Source organism: Colletotrichum acutatum (assembly GCF_030867785.1).
Source record: "Colletotrichum acutatum strain CBS 112980 chromosome Unknown BDZ83scaffold_76, whole genome shotgun sequence".
Taxonomy (NCBI): domain Eukaryota; kingdom Fungi; phylum Ascomycota; class Sordariomycetes; order Glomerellales; family Glomerellaceae; genus Colletotrichum; species Colletotrichum acutatum.
The window spans coordinates 76,323-94,048 of NW_026849070.1; the positions used below are offsets into that span (position 1 = coordinate 76,323).

Sequence of the window (17,726 nt, forward strand, 5' to 3'; positions counted from 1 at the left end):
TTTCCGCATAGATAGCGTTTAATGATACGCAACGATTAATGTTCGATATTGAATAATGATTCCTCCCGGTCAAAATGATGACGTACTGATGAAGAGGACACTAGGCAGTCGCTGATCGAGAACCTGCGATCTTGGTCTTTCGTGATTAGCCTTAATTTCTTCCCTCTTCTGAGATTTTGGGCGTAATGGTAAGACCTTGTGTCTCGGGAAGAGTCCCATGATCGGCAACCGCTAGAGTGACCCCTCAGTGGCTTTGTTCCTCTCATACTTGTGTGTGTATTTTGCAGATACGCTGAGGTAAGGTAAGGTTCAGAGACGAGCGAGATTGAAGTTTGAATGAAGAGGAAAAGGTCTGGAGGGTAAGAGTAAAGAAACTCAGAAGAAGATGGAAGAAGTGTAAGGAGGTTCGTAGTCAGGCGGGAAGGATGCAGGGGATAGGAATAAAGTCTGACATCAGTAAGGGGAGGCTCTAGGATGGCCCGGAAGGACCTCCCAGACAGCAAATACGGGTGAGTTATTTCTTCGAGTAACTTCATCGGCCTTGCATTCTTGGATGTTGCCTAAGCTTGAGTAAGGTAAGTTACAGGTACCTTGGACACGGTCATCAACTGAGGCATTTGCATTTCACCAGAGGAAGCCATCACGAGTCTTCGATACTGCCATCACCGCCACCACCGCTACCGCTAAATTCAAGACGACGATATTGAGCCCCGTATGTCGAGTCTATTTCGGTCTGCATATTCCGCTCTATACTAAAGTTTGAGCATGATCACGCCCGCTACCCTGATCCTGGGCCTGTTTGAAAAACAATGTCTCTTCTTCATCATCATTCTTGGGCCAGTAGAACTTACAGGATCGAAACCACGGTCGCCTCTGAAGGAAATTTGAGATGGAAGGCGAGAGGTGGCACTGGAGCCCATCACTACTGCATCAGAGCCAAAATGGATAGGTCATCCTCCACTTGTTGCTCAGGTAGCTACTTCCCATGGTTGAGGACTTGCAAGTGTCCTTCAGTAACAGCAAAATAGGGCAGCTATACTTGATGGGTACTTGTTGATGTCAGCCCGCCGTTTCGGGCTCATCCAGATACTTTACTAACATTCTGTCGTCCGACGAAATCGCTTCATTCGTTTCTTTCGTCTGCTAGCCAACATCATTCCCTACGGCCATCAGTCTACATCTAATACGTCCCAACATGTTATTGTCATTTCCGCTTCGAACGCGAACAAATCCCAAAGGCAAGTTTCGGTGAGCAGAGCAGCCTTTTGGCCGGTACAAAGTCCAATAATGAACTACTGGGTGGCACATGGGAGGAGAAAATTGGCGGATATATAGTAGCCTACGATTCTTCCGTTGGGTGTACGTTCGTGAAAAGGGCCGGTGCAAAAAGCCCCTACCATCTTCCAATTGCTCTTCTCTGCTCTCACATTCCAACATAGATTAGAGACTTCCAGTATCGAGTTCTCGCATCGAGGTGAGCAGCATCGTCAGGCAGTAATCAGGGGGCAGCACAACGTGTAGCATTGCGGCATGATGGAGACAAGATCCTCCTTAATCTACCTCCCTTTCTATCGCTGTATTTATTTCGTGAAAGCCGGATCCCATGGAGGTACATCTTATCAATGCTCCAGCAAAGCCGGAAAACCCCCATCATATTTCACTACGGACTTGTTCCATCATACTGGCGGATCCTGTATCTAAACTCTCATCTTCTTCATGGCGAAGTCATCGTGTGACTTCTCTGACGTGAAGAATACCTCCTCATACCATCCATCAGTGCCCAAGAACTGAAGATTCTGCCCGTACGGCGCACAAGACCCAAAGTCAATGAGAACGTGCATACCGTCTTCTCCCATCATGATGTTGTCCGGGTTGATGTCGTTGTGAGCCAGACCCAACGAGTGCACATACGCCACTGCTGATTCTAGGCCGTCCAGAAATTTCTCCTTGTCGAGGTCTTTGAAACCTGGCTGCCGAGCAAATTGGGTGAGCGTGCAGTCGTACGACTCGAGAACGAGAGACGTAATGCGGCCGCGTGTGGTTCGGCAGCCATAGTAATTGATGATATACGGATGTGGATTTTTGGAGACCTTTTCCATGATCAATGTCTCGTCGAGGACGGACTTCCACACGTAAGGCGTTCCCTTCATCGACTCGTAGCAGTTGAGGCCGAGGCGTTTGATGAATACTGGATCATCGATGTTGTCTGGTGCGATGGTGAGCTTGGCACCAGTTGGGATTTCGGGATAGATCTCTTCATCGGGTACGAGCTCCAGTGCCTGTCGGTATTCTTCGAGAGGTATCTCTCGCTTGTTTTTGGAGCTTTGAGCAAACCATAGTTCCGCTTCGTCCGTTATGTGGTAGAAGGTGACGTAATTTGGCGCATTCGCATCGTTGTCCCAGGCTTCGATAAGAGTGAGGTCTTGAAGTGATGTTATCGTAGGCTGCGTAGGTCACAGCCGTCTGATGTCGGTGGGATTCGGTGATGCCATCTTTGAGAGGTCGAAAAGGCTAAGCGCTCAACAGGTTGGTGGGAAGGAAAAGTTAGAGATTGTAGAGTGACGGTGTTGGAAGTAGGCAGTTCAGCCTTGCATGTAGCCAACAGAGCAACGTGCCATTGCCACAGTACGAATACTTGACGTACTGATCACACACACACCAAATCCTCCGGCACGTACTTCAGGCAACCCAGAGCTACGAGTGCTACTATGGGTTCGTCCAAGCCGTCGGTTCTGGTGAACATACATTATTCGGTTCGGACAGCAACGAAATGTAACTTACTTTACCTTGGAGGTCACATTAGGTTTTGGTGCAAGTAGCGAAGAGGAACTCCCACAGGCCATATGATAATAACCCACTCGTATTTCGGGTGTAAGTTGCAATTTGAAGCCGGCATCTTGCAGACTTTTCATGTCCTCATATGCAGAGCATGGGCTATCGGGCACCCCCTGTGGTCTTCCCAAAGGCGGCATAACCCTCGAGTCTACGGTCGTCCCGAACGGCAGAATGCGAGTAATGAATAATTTTGCCGATCACAGGCAATGACGAATTACAAGCCTTTGACGCGTTGATCAGGCTGTCATCGAACTTGTTGGGAAGCATCTACATACAAAACTTATTGTCGCTGGTCAAAGCGTTGAGCAATTATCACAAGACATGCATACATACAGGGGACGGAGACGGCTCGGCTGGGCCTAACCCACATGGCTGCGTTACATCCATACGGTGCGCTTGCTTCCCCCTTGTATAGGCCCCTTTCCCAAGGCTTTCAACCTCGCCCTGGGCCTTCCCTATGGGCTACATGAGCGGAGTAAGCGTCTACCCTTACTTCTGGACCCTTCGCCGGAGAGACTGGCCCGGTAGAAGTTCATTTGCGGCTGACAAAATATGTCAAGTCTTGATTGGAGGTCCTGAGCAATGCAACTCGCTGCATCGAGTATCTTATCAGCTCCACGGCAAGAACTCGTTTTGAGACGGATCAGCGGCGGCAGCAGGGTAGCAGCGGAGTATGGCCAAGTCGTGCCTTGGTTCTTGCGTACATGTAGCTCCTTGAAAGCGCGTGTTGCGCGCTTGTATGCCCAAGCCTCCTCTGTAAGGTACACAGGGTTGACCCACACATAGGTACAGGCTCTATTGTTGGATTTCATGGTTTGACGTCTGTAGTGTTGGGCATTTGAATCACCTAAGCAGGGCGTATGATTCCTTGGTGAATTTTGCTATTGCCTAATGCGGATGTGACCTTTTCCCCCATGACCGAATCTTGAACCTCGATGTTCCTAAAGATCATTCTACTCAATGTCAAGACTTTTCTATAAAACCTCGCTGAATGGAGTTAATTACCTACCAAAACGCAGTTTTCGCAACGGGTACGATATACCCAAACCCAAGATGGGCAATTGACGGTGTACTTGTATCTGTTGACACACGGATAGCGATCCATGGCGGACGTGTAAAGTCGACGTGGTATGTTGACAAATCGTGGGGACTTCTTGTTTGAGCCTCGGAAATTTGGCCAATATGACTCATAACGATTTCGAGATGGCTTCGCCTTCATTGGCGAGAATGATCGGAATCATTATGGCTTATATCCTCGTAGCTTTCCATGACATTAGCATCATTCTCTATCTGCGACTTCTACCCTACGAGACACGACATACTGAGACCTTGATGTGGGCATGGACAAAGTGGCTCCCGGGCTTCTTCCCGGTTGCGACTTGTTCAACCATGCTAGGCTCATATGCGTGAAGCCGCAGTAGGAAAGTGGTGATTGCGAATTGTGACTAAAGAGTTGTAGAGCGGTAGTTGTTTCATTTACAAGTTTTCTATGACGACTAGAAAATGAGGCGCTGATGAACAGGACAAGCCCGGGAATTGGGCCGTAATTGGAGTCCAATTGGCCGCGATGGTCCCCAAATGGACTGGTGTAAGGAGTCAGACCCATCCCTGACGGAGTGCGCTGTCTCTTCTAATGATAATATCAGGCATGAAAAAGGCTAGAGCTGGACCTAGCAACCGGCACGCATGTCATAACTCGTTCCCTAATCTTCACTACTTTGCATGTGAACGGTAACATGCTCGGGCTTTGATTCAGGTCTCCTTGGCGAGGATAATTCTCTGAGTATAAGGACCGGTAAGAGATAATCAGTGCGGGCTTACTGCCTGATGCTGCTGTGATCGTTAGTCTGAGCACTTCGGGTGTGAACGCCATAGCAGTCATGCCAAGCTCATGCCTATTTCTACTTGTGGAATATTCTGAAAATTTTGCCATGTTGGGAAAGTCAAACCTTTGACAGGAGGTTGGGGGTGTTATCTGCAATCCTAGCCCATGCTCCGCCTGTGGAGAAGTGTAGGTCAACCTGACAGCCCCTCATGTCCCACGCGTCCTGGACGCATAGCGGTATTTGGTCCGAATTTGACTTCAAGATAGCCGATGGGAATGAGTTCCGTCAGCCTTAGTAGTGTTGGAAGTGACGGAGGGAGATTGCTCTATATCATGTGCTTTCACAAATCGCCCAGTCATCTGCTATCCGTTTAATCCGACTCCATATCCGTCAAGAGGTGGTGGATCTCTGCACGACTCATAACAAAAACTTCCGGTCAAGCTACATCCACCATGATATGTCATTTCATAGCATAAGTCGGTTACATCGGGATCTGTCGGGCGTAGACGATGCGGCGGGCCTGCGCTTCACGTAGCTGGATACGCGACTTGCCCCTCCACATGGTAGGTACTAAAACCATTCATAAGCAGCAAGGGATGTTTCTCCGATGTTGTGCCCGTCCCTCAAACTTCTCGAGTAGCTGGGATCGTTCTCTCGATCCTTCTCCCACGCCGACCTAAGGCCTTACAGACAGCGGGCGCTGTAAATCAATAGGTAAGTCGAAATGACTATCGTAGACAAGACTGTGGGCTGACATTGCCAAAACTATGATGTTTTGTGACGGTGTGGCTGGCACCACCCTAGATGATTGCCATGATCTAGGGGTTCTTTAGCCAGCCACCTCGTGCCAAGTAGTGTTGTTTTCCCTTTTTCCGAGAGCCCCAACGTTGAAGTCGGCGTTCAGGCATATTTAGAGCTCCTAAGGACTTCACCTGCCGGGCTGATTTGAAACCAACCATTCCCACATGGGAAAAATCACGCCACTTCCAACAGCGCCCTTCTTGATCACTGGGCAAAAATCCAGGAATTTCTGCTCAAGGGCTAAAATAAAGGTTTGTAAGCCCAAGCTAAACAGATCGCCCATGGATCCTTGTACCAGGCGGTCGGGACCCGGAGACGCCTTCCAATCTGATGTCTAGGATAGATGGTTCTAGCTCACCGATCCAACGCCACAAGATGGACCCATGTACGTGGTGCAACGTAAGTTCAGCCCGTTCCGGCTTGGATTCTGACAGGTGACAGAAATGGGGCGATTATCACTTAATGTCCCTGTTACTTCTCTGCCGTTCTGCCGCTGTCTCAACTTGGACAGACCCGAGGAAATGTCGGTTCGCTATTTGCTACTTTTGCCTGAGCGCAAAACTGCGGGTCTGACTGACCCTGGCCACGCTGCCCAATGGCATGTAAAACTGCGAGTCTGTTTATGTGGCTGGTAATATGAGGCCTCTTTTCTGACTTGGATTCGAAGTCCGATCCGTTCGGACGATTTGGCTGTCATTGTGATACGGTAATACCCACCGTCACGAATCAAGGGCCCTAGACACGCTCAAGACCAAGTACCTCGTCACTACCCAATCGTGTCTCCGAGTAAGCGAATGCACATGAAGCGCAATATGATTTATGATTGTAGCCACGATCGAGAAACTGTTGATTGAGGGCAAACTGCAAGTCATCTCCTCACCGGTAAAGTTAGCAGGATGGCTCAGAACGGTGATTTGCCCAGTTGTTTATACAACTGGTCCTCTCAGAGATTGTTCTTCGTGTCAGCTTTCTTTTTCTTGTGTTTGATCTCGATTTTAGCCTCAGCTTGACAGGCAAATCAATATTCAATACTGCTAGGATAACTACCGAGCCGTGTCGTCGATGAAGCTCGTAATCACTTTCGCAAGACAGACTCAGCTCGCCGTAGGGCTGCGATCACACGACTCAAGCTTTAGCTAAAGATCAATGTCTCTCAGAATGGGATAAAACATCAACAAATTTGCGAGCAACAATGCCCAACATCACGGTAATCTGTGCATTGAAGATGTCTGTAATACATGATAGCATTCCAACCCTTGGCCATGATGAACATGCTCTTCATTCCTTGCATACGACTCGAGTAACATGACTCCCTCCGGTACAGTACTTGTATCAGCAGCAATGGCCGGAGATCACCACAGTGTGGCAGATATGGTGTTTGTAAGTCAACTTCACACTTTGCGCACCATACGACCTTTGGGGGTCCCTGAACTCACAAATTCACGACTTGAAGCATCCATTCCCCAGGCTCCCGACCAAGATTCGAATGACAATATGGCGTTTAAGTCTACCGACCACCCGAACAGTTTCCATTCGATGCGATACAGCCCATTCAACCTGGGGAACTTCCCCAGCAAAAGTCCCGGCCATCTTACACGCCTGTCGCGAATCAAGACAAGAGGCCATACGATTCTATGGTAACTTGAAGTTCGGAATAGCTGGCTTATCAAAAATCTATTTCAACCCCGAAGTCGACGTCTTACACTTTGGTCCACTAAAAGGTTTCATGGCGGCATCCGCACAGTACTTTACGGCCATGTCTTTGTCCGACGCATCAGACCTGATGGACGTCCGCTACTTGGCTATCGACGATTCCGTTTTTGGAAACGGACTCGACAGGGGTTCTGTGTCCGAACTGGTTACGCGTACCATTCGTGAACTTCCACGGCGTATGCCGGGGCTGAAGGGAGTTGTGTTCGTGCGCAGCAAAGCTGTGTCCGTGTTCAGAGAGACTGAAAACTATTGCAGAGACCTTCAGGCGGTGATTGAAGTTGCAATAAGGGTTGTTGCCGACGAGTTTCCGGACTGGAACGTTCCTTCGTGGTGTACGGCAACGACATGTACGGATGAAGACCGGTAATAGGGATTGCTCAGCTGGAGGTGTGTGAATACTACGCTAGAAATTCACTAAAAACTTCAATCCCAGCCATTTAAAATGCCCCCGATTGGAGGAATCACTAGAAGCATTCCGGACTTCCATAGTCCACCTACGTGTAGGCAGCTGGATCTCAACTCACGCCTGAATCCCAGGATAGGGCGAAGGCTGAAGTAGCCCCAGATCCCCAGCAACATGACACGAGATGACTTGAAGTCAGAATTATCATGAGTCGGCGAGATTCGCCACCTGATATAATAAGGTCAATCCTATTATTACCAGGTGTCAGCACGCGTTGGATAGAACTGAGCATAGGACGTGGGACAAATGACAGGCACGCATAGAAACACGAGTAGGCCAGGAAGCTCACCGAGATGCGCGCCACGAAGATCATTCTTCTCCCACCGGTTGCCAATCGAAGCACTTTAACATCCCAAGGAATACCCTAGCAAGGGTCTCGTGGACGCCCTGTCGGACGGGCATTCATTCTGCCCAACTGCCCGTGCCCAAGAACGCCTCAATAGCATGGGATGGCTGGCCGCCCTTGCAAGCCACTGACAGGGTCGCGGACCAGCATCGACCGACGGATTGACCGTAAGTTCTGACGCTTGTTCACCGGTTTTGTCTGAACTCCCATCCTTCGTTGGCATTCGCTGGAGGAGGAATGTTGCTTATTTGCAATCTTCAACATTGCCCGAGAGCTGAAAAGTGCCCGTTCGCAAGTTGACTCGCGAGAACATCGCAATGGGCTGCTATCTATCATGAGAGAGATCTTCAGTTCAGGGCCAAGAAATGAATAAATGAAGCCGAAAGTACACGGCATTTCGGTGAATGCGATTGGCATTTCATCAAAGAGCCCACCACTTCGATCTAGACTCCAGAACAACCGTCTTCTTTCCAATTGCGAAATTACGGAAATATGAATAACGCTCAACGCGAGTATCGGAGACTGACCGAAGATGAAGAGAATGCGCTCAGCCGCTTATACCCAACAGTCAAACAGGAGCTTCGCGAACGCCCAGGGGTATACATGTTTCAAGACGGGCAGAATATCGTCATCGAACTAGAAGAGGATATTATAATACCGCAGCAAACCTTCATCAGAATAGTCGCCGAGTACAAAAGATTGAAGACAGCCCACCACAGCAGCAACCGTCAGCCAAGACGGTCGAATTCTCAGTCATCTCCCCTCAGCTCGCAAAACGACACAACATGAGAGACGGGTCAAGAAATGATGTAATATGATAGACGGGAGGAGGCTGGCAAGAGGTACCACGTCTAAGCCTCGCATTCTTTTCTTGGCCGACAATGGATTTGAGTGTTCGAACGAGGGCGCAAGTTTCTTTCAATTGTGGACGCGGGGCATGCCGCAAAGCATGTGACACGGAACGTGGAGCCGTTGACGATCGTATCTTTGGGGGAGATTATGCGAATGAACAGTTTACATGGTTCGGCCATCATAAAGACTTCGATTGCCTGCCCTGATATCATGGAGTCAACTATTAATCCCCGCCTAAGTCCACGTGCCTCTAGCCATACCCATCTAATATCCTCATCGTAAATGAAGGCTCATATTCCGCTTCTCCACCAGCCTATGATCTGGTATCTTCATTCAGACTAAGAGCCCCTCCCGGCAGTTGCCCCATGTCAAAAACCCACAGGATTTCGTTAAAATACTTCCCAGATCGGCAAGATCTCACCGAGAAAATTGAGTCATGCAAACCTTTCATTACGGATCACGGGGACAGACCGACTTTGACGGCACAGAGACGGGAAGTATCCCATAAGATGTGTGTGCTAATGCGGGCTAAATGCATCGAGCCACCTCACACTCCCTGTGAAGGGCTGATCTGACGTGCGGGTAAAGGTAGCGACTAGCAGACCTGCCAAATGAGATCAAGAGCCCAGCCTGCTGTTTTTTGTTTGAACATAAGCAGACAGGCCCTCTGGAGTCCCGCCAGCGAGTCCCCGGAAAAGATAATTACATGTAAAGACACCCAAAGTGTAAGTCGGAGAATTGTTGTAGTAACGGACATTGTCCGTAAATACCACCAGGTTGGAAGAGGCTTCCATGCAGGCCAGGGGGCTTCTTGCCGCTGTTGCCCACATACCGACGCGGGACAGTGTGGGCGTAAGACTGCAGTACGCACTTCCCTCCGCAAGAGGCGACCCAGTATCCAGGACCCGATGTCCAAGTGGCATGGGTACGGCTGCAGTCAGGCTAGCCGCAGGCATGAGTATCGGGCTTATGCCTCCAGTCTATCCGTGGAGCATGAGTAGCATCGAGATCCCGGACACTTGTTGGGACACTAGCCCAACCGATCTATCATTCATGATCATCCCAACTCATTGGCTAGCAGACAGCTCAAGAAGACTTTTTACCGATATATGAAAGCTCACAGAGATTATTGGTAAAAGCCTTTGTTGGCAAGGTGTCCTCCGGAGAGTTCGTTCAGGGGACCTCAATCAGCAAGAGCCTCATAGCTTTAGTAGTACAGTACTACGAAATGAAGCCAAGCTGAAGAGCTTGCAGGATGTTGAGTTAGGTCACATTTGTGAGTACCAGCAAACTGTACTCTCTGACCTAACTGCAAGGTATGGCCACCTTTTCCGTGGAATAAGTCAGCTCTCTACAACTAAGAGATGTGCAAGCCGAATGGGGCTCCGGTCGTGGCTCGCACTAATTGAGCCGCAGATCGCAGCTTTGACTGAGCCAGCCAGCTGCCGAGCTACTTTCTTGACTGCTAAAAACATGGATAATCCAAATATTTCCGGCGCTCAGTCAATATCAAAACATGTGTCAATAAGTTATATCCCTTCACTTCCTCAGGGGCTCAGCCTCGAGAAGCCGGGTCTACGATGCAGACATGTTCTGGGATCAACAATAAACCAGGCAGACTAGTTGTCTCGCGCTCAGTCATTCTTCTCCAATGGCAAAAGCGCAAGAAACGAGAGCACGGTCGAGTTGGTGCGGTATAGGCAAGGGAGAGGCTTCCGCCATTCTGGTTGATAGTCACACGATCTCAACCACCTCTTCCCTTTTCCAAGTCCTCCTCCAAGAGTCATTGACAAATATCACCTAGTTTCAGTGTACACTACAGTGAAAGGGAACATCGAGTAAAGTAAGACCCTGCCACGGTAGACCGAGCAAGGACAAGTGAGCTTCAAGATGGAGCTCCTGACTGTAGTATCCACGAATTATTCACGAACTCTTCAAGGCTAGCCTAGGCTTTCAATCCCCTTCAACCCACCGGAAAGCGTCGGCAAATAAAAGCACTCGGATCCTTCGCTCGGCGATTCCCTTACCATCCGAAGCCAACGACTGAGCTTCATCGACTACCGTATCGCGAAACATGTAAAGACCATCCAGCCCCGTTGCAAATATCGGAAAAAGGCGATGGAGATCGAGCATAGAGCTGCCGTGGCGCCAACACTTTACCACTTACCGCATGAATAACTAGTTTGTGGCGGCGAAGCAATCATAACGACGTCGCCGAAATCTGCAAAATATGCCCCAACGTAAGCATGCCCTCCTGGATCAGTCCTTCAGTCGTTACCAAAAGACATGGACGGAGGGTGACAGCGATTAGGACCTTGGAACTAATAAGGAGAATTGGATCTCAGGCGTCAAGACCTCATGGTTCAAATCTGATGTAGATGATGCACTGTAGTCTGTACCTCGTATCAAAGAAAGACTATCAATAGCCTAACACCGAACACTCCAATGACGCCCTCAAATTCAAGCCGAAACTCCCATGTCCCCAAGTTCACTCGCTACCGTAACCGACAACCTCTCTGATGATAACCTGGCCGCTACTTATGTACCTGCAATAAATCGTCAATAAATAGAAACTAGCCCCAAAAGCGACCTGACTGTTTGAGTCTTTCGAGGTAGCCATATCCCTCTGCTCTAGAGAACCGAAGCGAATCTAGTGATGGAGTTGACGACAATGCGCAAGACGAGGCCGGCAATGCCGAGTACAACAAAGATCTGTCCGAGCTCGATCCAGCTCTTGAGACGGACCTCCGTCTCGAGGAAACCGCCCTTGAGGTCCTGGCTTGCGGGGAACCGTCCAGTGGACAGGTACTCCTCCATGATGGCGTCCTTCTCGTACCAACGCTCACGAAGCCACGTGTCAAAAGTTTTGGCGTCATCGAGAGGAATATCGGCAAGGCGGAAGCGGCGCCAGTGGAAGTTGACCGATTTTGGCGGGCGACCTTGGAAATAGGTGCTTGTGAGAGTGAAGAACTGGTCGCCAAACTTGCCTCGGCTGGAATCCTGTTAGTGCAGTTCGCAGACAATGTCGCAAACGAATGCGGGGTGAAGACTTCACTTACGGAACTCCTTCATACGCAACTGTGCAGTCGTAAACGTAGTCCAATGAACCCTTCAGTTCGTTCAAGCAGAAAAATGTGCCTGTGCTCCGGGGAAGAAGGACGTGTTCAGGCTCCTTGAGGTCATTCTTCTTTGCCCACGCCGCTGATTTCCTGCGACCGTTGGTGGACAAATTCGTACCCTCTGGGAAGAGTAGGAGCCACATGGGATCGAGGTACTTGTTCCCGTTGGCGCCAGTATGTTGCTTCTTCAGCTTCTGAAGTCTATGTGCGAGTCGTGGCTGGTCGGTCGACATCTTGCGCGACATGAAGATGAAGCCGTAGAACATCATGCCTGCGCCGACACCGGGAATGTACTTGAGCGACTCCTTGAGAATGATGTAGATGTGGCCGTGCATGCTCGGGGAGTTCGCGTAGGCCACCCACCATAGGTAGAGCCAGTCGGTGTAGATCTGTCCAGCGCCATCAGTATTCCCGTATGCTATATCGCAAATGTCGCAAAGGCCAGGGGTACCATACCTGATGGTTCGCGATGAGCACCACACGCTCTGGGAAATTGAATTGGACCCTCCCGTCCGCCGTCTTTTGGATCTGTCCGTTCATCGACGCATCGCCGCTTATCCTGATGGTAGTCGGGCTCCAAATGTGCGTCATGGCGGTGATGGTAAGGCCGAAGGACTGCTTCGTGAGCGCCATGTAGGAGTAAAACATGTCGCGATTCGCCCAGTATAGTGGAACTCCTAAGAGCTGGGTCGTGATGATGCTGCATGCGAAACAGATTAGCACAACGCTGTCGCAAAAGTTGACGAAGCAGCTCCGAGGGGGACGTACGCAAGACAACAAGCAGCAAAGTAAACGCCAAATGAGAAGCCCCGGAGGACCTGCACCAATAGGCTGTGCTTGACGCGACCAGCCGGGTGAGGATCGCTTGGTTTCCTGACCAGGCCTGCGTTGGGTGCTGGCGCAGGAACCTTGGTATCGCCTTTTGCATCGCCTTTCGCATCGGTTTTGTGGACGTTGGTCGCCATGATGGCGGTTATGGGATTATTTATTCGGTCGTAGCCTTGAAGGGGAGATTCGAGAGGCATGAGGAGGGTATCGACAGGATGGCGACCACCCGGAACGTAGGATTGATCGCTTTGGGACTTATGGGGGACGAGGTTTTCGTTTCGCGGTAGTGAAGAAGCTGGCCGTGACGTCGCGTGCGACCTAGCATGTGAGACGAGCAGCTGGACAGTCGATAGCCAGGGTGATGCCTGGCGCGGCGGGGTCGGAGGGTCGAGGGAGGAGACGGTCGATCAGGGCCACCGAGGGCGGGGCAATGGAGAAACGTTCGAAGTTCGTTAAATTGTAGGCTGGAAGAAAAGTCAAGAATAGGAGTGTCGATGTGCGTCAGACGGGTTAGGTGAGCTTCGGTGCCTTGGAGGAGTCTGGAGCTGCTATGCATACGGCGTCATTGCGGTTGAAGGTGTCAAGCTGTGGTTCGGCATGTAGACTTAGGGCAGGGTAAGGATGGTCAGATAGTTAGGTCAGACAAGGTAAGGTCGCATACGAGGGTATGAGGCGGTAGATGGGCGGTACATAGAGTGTTGCCTTTGAAGCTATCCAAACAGGCTTGGTGAGGCGTCAAAGGAGTATGTACCCTGTTCAAAGTGGAGGAGGGCATGAGGTACCACAACGAAGAGCAGGGAAAGAAAGACTCAGAGTTGCGGTAGAGACATGGTCCGGTGTCTTGTCTGGTCTGGTCTGGTGTCTGGTTTGAGTCTGCAGCATCGGCCGAGCGCAGCCAGCTCACGGCCTTGGCCTTGATTTTGGGCCGAATCTGGAGGATGGAGGGGTTCAGGGTACGTACTGCTGTGGTATGTCATCGTCTGACGGTGTGCGGTGTGCCGGCTGCTTCGGAGAAAGTGCGCCTGCACCTGGAACCTGACTGTCAGATGGGAAAGCACGAAAGTGGGAGCTGCCTGCTGCAAGCTGCGACATGCGGAATGGCTCCATGGCGGGGCAAGCACGCACGGCTCACCCTCAGCGATTGGCCGCATTCGGGGAACGCACGTGCCATGTACTGGCGACATGGATCATCTCCCACCCCGAATTCCGTTCCTCCGCTCCGTCTCCACTTATCTTTATTGCTTGTCTACAAGATCGGCGTCAACCGAGCCAATCCCGCCGTCGCTATTCCCATCTGACACACCTGCTCACCTGACACTCACCGAGGGCGGCTGTCCAGGTGAGCGCGATGAGGCAAGAGATGAAGGGCTGCTCTCATCCATAACAGAAGCAGATCGAAAAACCCCAATTGGTGGTTCTTTTGCGTTGTCTACTCACATGTGAAACCAAGAAACCAAACAGAGAATTGATTCCTCTGAACAATTTCATGCCTTTGCACTAGTGCGAGCCTTCATGTTTCACAGGAAAAAGATGGGATCAACTCAATTGCATCTTGCATGAAGCTGCCTGTGGCCGCCAAAGTCCTTTATGCAGATGAGAAAAACGAGAACAAGCAAGGAACAACTTCTGCATGTGAGTAGCTTTCAGAGCTGGATAACTAACTTCTTAGCAGATACGCCCTGCTTCAACACATCAAGTCCAGCTTGGATCGACTCGAGGCCTTTGCCAGCTACCTCAGGGTCCGGCTTCGGCTTTAGCTGGCCGTTCTTAAGAGCACCCGGAACAAAATTTCTCCACACGGGATTCTGCACCTCCTCTGCGTCTTGTGTTATCTGATAGGCAGTCACTGCAAGACAATCAGCATCCATCATCAAGGCATTCGGAGCCGACTCACTCATGCTAATATCCATGTTCTTCCCATAGTCGTCCTCCGTTGGTAACACAACTGTGACCTTACATCGCCTAATTTGATCCAAAATTGAACTAATGGGCTCTAACGATTCTGGGCCCGAGATGGCATCGTACACACCGACAAGATCCGCCCCAGACAATGCCTTCAACGCGTCGTGGACTAGGGTATCAGAGTGGTAATCAAGGACCACCTCAGCTCCCAGCTCCAACACCTTGTCAAAGTTGCGCTGTGAAGCCGTGGTAACCACTCTGAGCCCTGATGCGACGGCCAACTGCACCGCAGTACCTCCTACAGATGACGCACCGCCCCATATCAGGACCGTCTTGCCCGTTTGGCGCGGGTTGTGAGATGGGAGTGGTAGCCCGAGATGCTGCTTCTTGTAGAGTCCTACTGCAGCTGTTGCGATAGCGAGAGGTAAGACTGAGGCGCTTTCGAAACTCATGTCACCTGGGATGGGGGAGACAAGGTTCGCGTCTGCTTTACTGTAGAGCTGAAAGGTTCCAAACTCGTGGTTCTGCTTGCCTAGCCCGGTACAGTACCTACCCGTGGTGTTAGTCGAATTTGATCGGCAGCAGACAAGATGATCCAGGTAGGTAAGTCTAGCCGGCGGAACTGCCTTCTTGGACAGGTGATGGAGACACACCCTATGACCCGTTGTCCTCTTTTGAGATGTGTCACGCCGTCGCCAACCTCCTCGATGAGACCTGCTGCATCTGCTCCGAGAACTGTGGGATACTTCTGCACGATGATGCCCATATCCCTGAGCCATATCAGTTGCAATTATCACAGCTCAAAACGTAGGGAGTACTTACTGGATCTTCCATTCTGCAGGATTCTCCTGCAATGTTAGAAAAGAAATCCTAGAAGCGTTACATCTGACTGAAAGATACCGCTTACCAGAGCAGTTGTTATGTTCTTGATGACTACCTCGCCTGGCCCGGCAGTCGGAAACGGGGCATCGTCAACCTTGAATGGATAGTTCTTTGCACGCGTAAGCCAAGCAGCCTTGTTTCTCGACATCGTACCTTGGGGACTAGAGTAAGCCATGCGGATGTTATAATACATTAGCTGGTAGACCTTAGAAGTTTTTTCTAGAACTAGTGAACTTGAAGACGATAATTTCAGACCTTCAATGTTTGCTTTAGTATTTCCCATCAGGGTCCATTTACGGATACCTCGACTTGTATTATTAATCCAACACCGGCTCTGTCGGATCCTACCTATCTTGACTGTTTTGAATTGCGACATCAGTCGAACGTAAACCAAGATGGCGGGGCCGAAAGCCGGATAGTGGAGGGCCGGGCACTACGTGGATGCGCCGAAACTTTCCCCGAACGGAAGGTTGCGAATGGGGGCGAATATTTCCATTTTGAGAAGCTTGATAATGGCGTTCATAATACCGAAATCTCCATTCAATCCAAATTCTTCCACGGATCTCTCTGATAATGTAATTTCAACTTGTGTAAGAACGAGGTCATTTACGCACTACGACTGTAGATTCTACCCAAACTCCTCAATATCAAAAACGCACTCTGAGTCGTGAACAAAGACAAGATCTCCTAATAACCTCTTGCCAGGCACTAGTTCTTGGCCACCTTGATTAACAAAGATCCAACACCGCTCCCACCACCCCACTGCCGATGCGCAGTCTGAATATCCTCCATGTCCCATACACACTTGATTGGCACCGTAATCGTCCCCGTCCTCAACATATCCAACAACGCTGTGACATTAGGCACATACGTCGCAGAGTCCCTGTTCAACGCATAGAAAGTCGTGCTCCTCTTCGTCAACAAGTTCAAATTCCTCGCAAACAACTTCAACAGCGCACCCGTCGGGTTCCGTGGAGGAGCACCCTCGTTCAACGAAGCCTTGTTATTCCCGAACCCGACGAGTGTGCCGTCTTCCGCGAGGATGGAGTAGCTTTCGTCAAAGCTCTCAAAGCCAAGCGGATCAAATACGGCATGCGCGCCGCCCAGTGCGTTCATCTCCTTCATCCAGTTCTTGTCGCTGTAGACAAAGGGGATCCCGCCCTCACGCCGGACGTCAATGTGGTTCCGCTGGCTCGCGGTACCGTACACCGTCGCGCCCTGCAGCTGCGCGAGCTTCATGAGCGCGAACCCCACGGCGCCGCTCATCCCGTGCACAAACACCCGCTGGCCCTTGGACACCCTCGCCGAGTGCATCACCATGCCGTACGCGGTATTCCAGTCGCAGATGAGCGCCGTCGCCTGGCGGTGATCAACGCCGTCGGGCACGCGGATGCAGTACTTCTCCGGCTGGTTGACCAGCTCCGCCTCGGAGTCGTATTTGGTCAGGACGGCGACGACGTCGCCGATTTGGAAGTTCTTGGAGCCCTCGCCTAGGGCGCGGACGGTGCCGACAAGACAGTAGCCTGGCGTGAGGGGCGCTTTCTTCATGAAGGGGTAGATGCCCTTGCGCATGTTGACGTCGGCGCCGGAGAAGCCAGAGTATTCGGTGGCGATTTGGATTTCACCTGGGGGCGGCGGTGGGCAGACATCTGTGACCACTTTGATCACGTCGACGTCGCCGTATTGGGAGATGATGACTTTGCGGATGCTCGTCATTGTGGCGGTAAGGAAAAAGATGGTGGTGAGGATTTGACGAGACTAGAATCTGGACAGTCGAAGAGATACACGTCTGGGCTTAAGGACAAGAGACCACCGGGAGGCTTTTTAAGATATGTAAAAATACCCGGAGCCTACCTTACTCATGGAAATAGCATCATCGAACTCAAATACACTTATGTAGATACTGTGGTACAGACTCTCGTGTTCTGCGATGCTCAACGGAGACGATAGTATGCTGGCAGGCTTCAGTGCCAACCGAACAGCGGGTGTCCGTCGGCATACGGAGCGGTCCGCATGATTTGTCTTACACCCGCATGCGCACTGCCGGTGCAGATCTCGATCCTTCGCCGATACCCCAAGGAGATGGTCAGCTTAAGTGATAATCCCTTTTGATCTTTTGATCTTTTATCATCACAACTTGCACGACCAGATTTGACCTA

General features: G+C 50.7%; 5 protein-coding genes across 5 annotated transcripts; 1 reads left to right on the forward strand and 4 right to left on the reverse strand.

Moving 5' to 3' along the window:
- Window positions 1-1,525: 1,525 nt before the first annotated feature.
- Window positions 1,526-3,205, reverse strand: BDZ83DRAFT_794182 (kinase-like domain-containing protein; the record flags this gene model as incomplete). The annotated part of the gene is made up of 2 exons (XM_060515804.1): window positions 1,526-2,422; window positions 3,169-3,205. 2 exons carry the CDS (start codon window positions 3,203-3,205, stop codon window positions 1,698-1,700), a joined length of 762 nt encoding a protein of 253 aa, XP_060362700.1. The 3' UTR covers window positions 1,526-1,697.
- Window positions 3,206-6,674: 3,469 nt separating this feature from the next.
- Window positions 6,675-7,376, forward strand: BDZ83DRAFT_794183 (uncharacterized protein; the record flags this gene model as incomplete). Its single annotated transcript, XM_060515805.1, has 2 exons — window positions 6,675-6,842; window positions 6,916-7,376. Coding segments are annotated over exons 1-2 (534 nt in total), but the record flags the coding sequence as incomplete, so codon positions are not given.
- A 4,091-nt stretch (window positions 7,377-11,467) lies between these two features.
- On the reverse strand, window positions 11,468-12,920 carry BDZ83DRAFT_582516 (acyltransferase; the record flags this gene model as incomplete). The annotated part of the gene is made up of 4 exons (XM_060505560.1): window positions 11,468-11,828; window positions 11,896-12,344; window positions 12,412-12,655; window positions 12,724-12,920. 4 exons carry the CDS (start codon window positions 12,918-12,920, stop codon window positions 11,468-11,470), a joined length of 1,251 nt encoding a protein of 416 aa, XP_060362702.1.
- A 1,506-nt stretch (window positions 12,921-14,426) lies between these two features.
- Window positions 14,427-15,715, reverse strand: BDZ83DRAFT_754192 (chaperonin 10-like protein; the record flags this gene model as incomplete). Its single annotated transcript, XM_060514447.1, has 5 exons — window positions 14,427-14,629; window positions 14,678-15,234; window positions 15,339-15,455; window positions 15,508-15,533; window positions 15,593-15,715. The coding sequence occupies 5 exons, from the start codon at window positions 15,713-15,715 to the stop codon at window positions 14,427-14,429; spliced, it is 1,026 nt and encodes a 341-aa protein (XP_060362703.1).
- Window positions 15,716-16,135: 420 nt separating this feature from the next.
- On the reverse strand, window positions 16,136-17,475 carry BDZ83DRAFT_628422 (zinc-binding dehydrogenase). Its single transcript, XM_060508705.1, has one exon. It carries the CDS (start codon window positions 17,281-17,283, stop codon window positions 16,276-16,278), a length of 1,008 nt encoding a protein of 335 aa, XP_060362704.1. The 5' UTR covers window positions 17,284-17,475; the 3' UTR covers window positions 16,136-16,275.
- Between the last annotated feature and the right edge of the window lie 251 nt (window positions 17,476-17,726).

Excerpts from the sequence above, each read along its gene's own strand:
- BDZ83DRAFT_628422 (XM_060508705.1), bottom strand. The coding sequence starts at position 17,283 with ATGACGAGCATCCGCAAAGTCATCATCTCCCAATACGGCGACGTCGAC.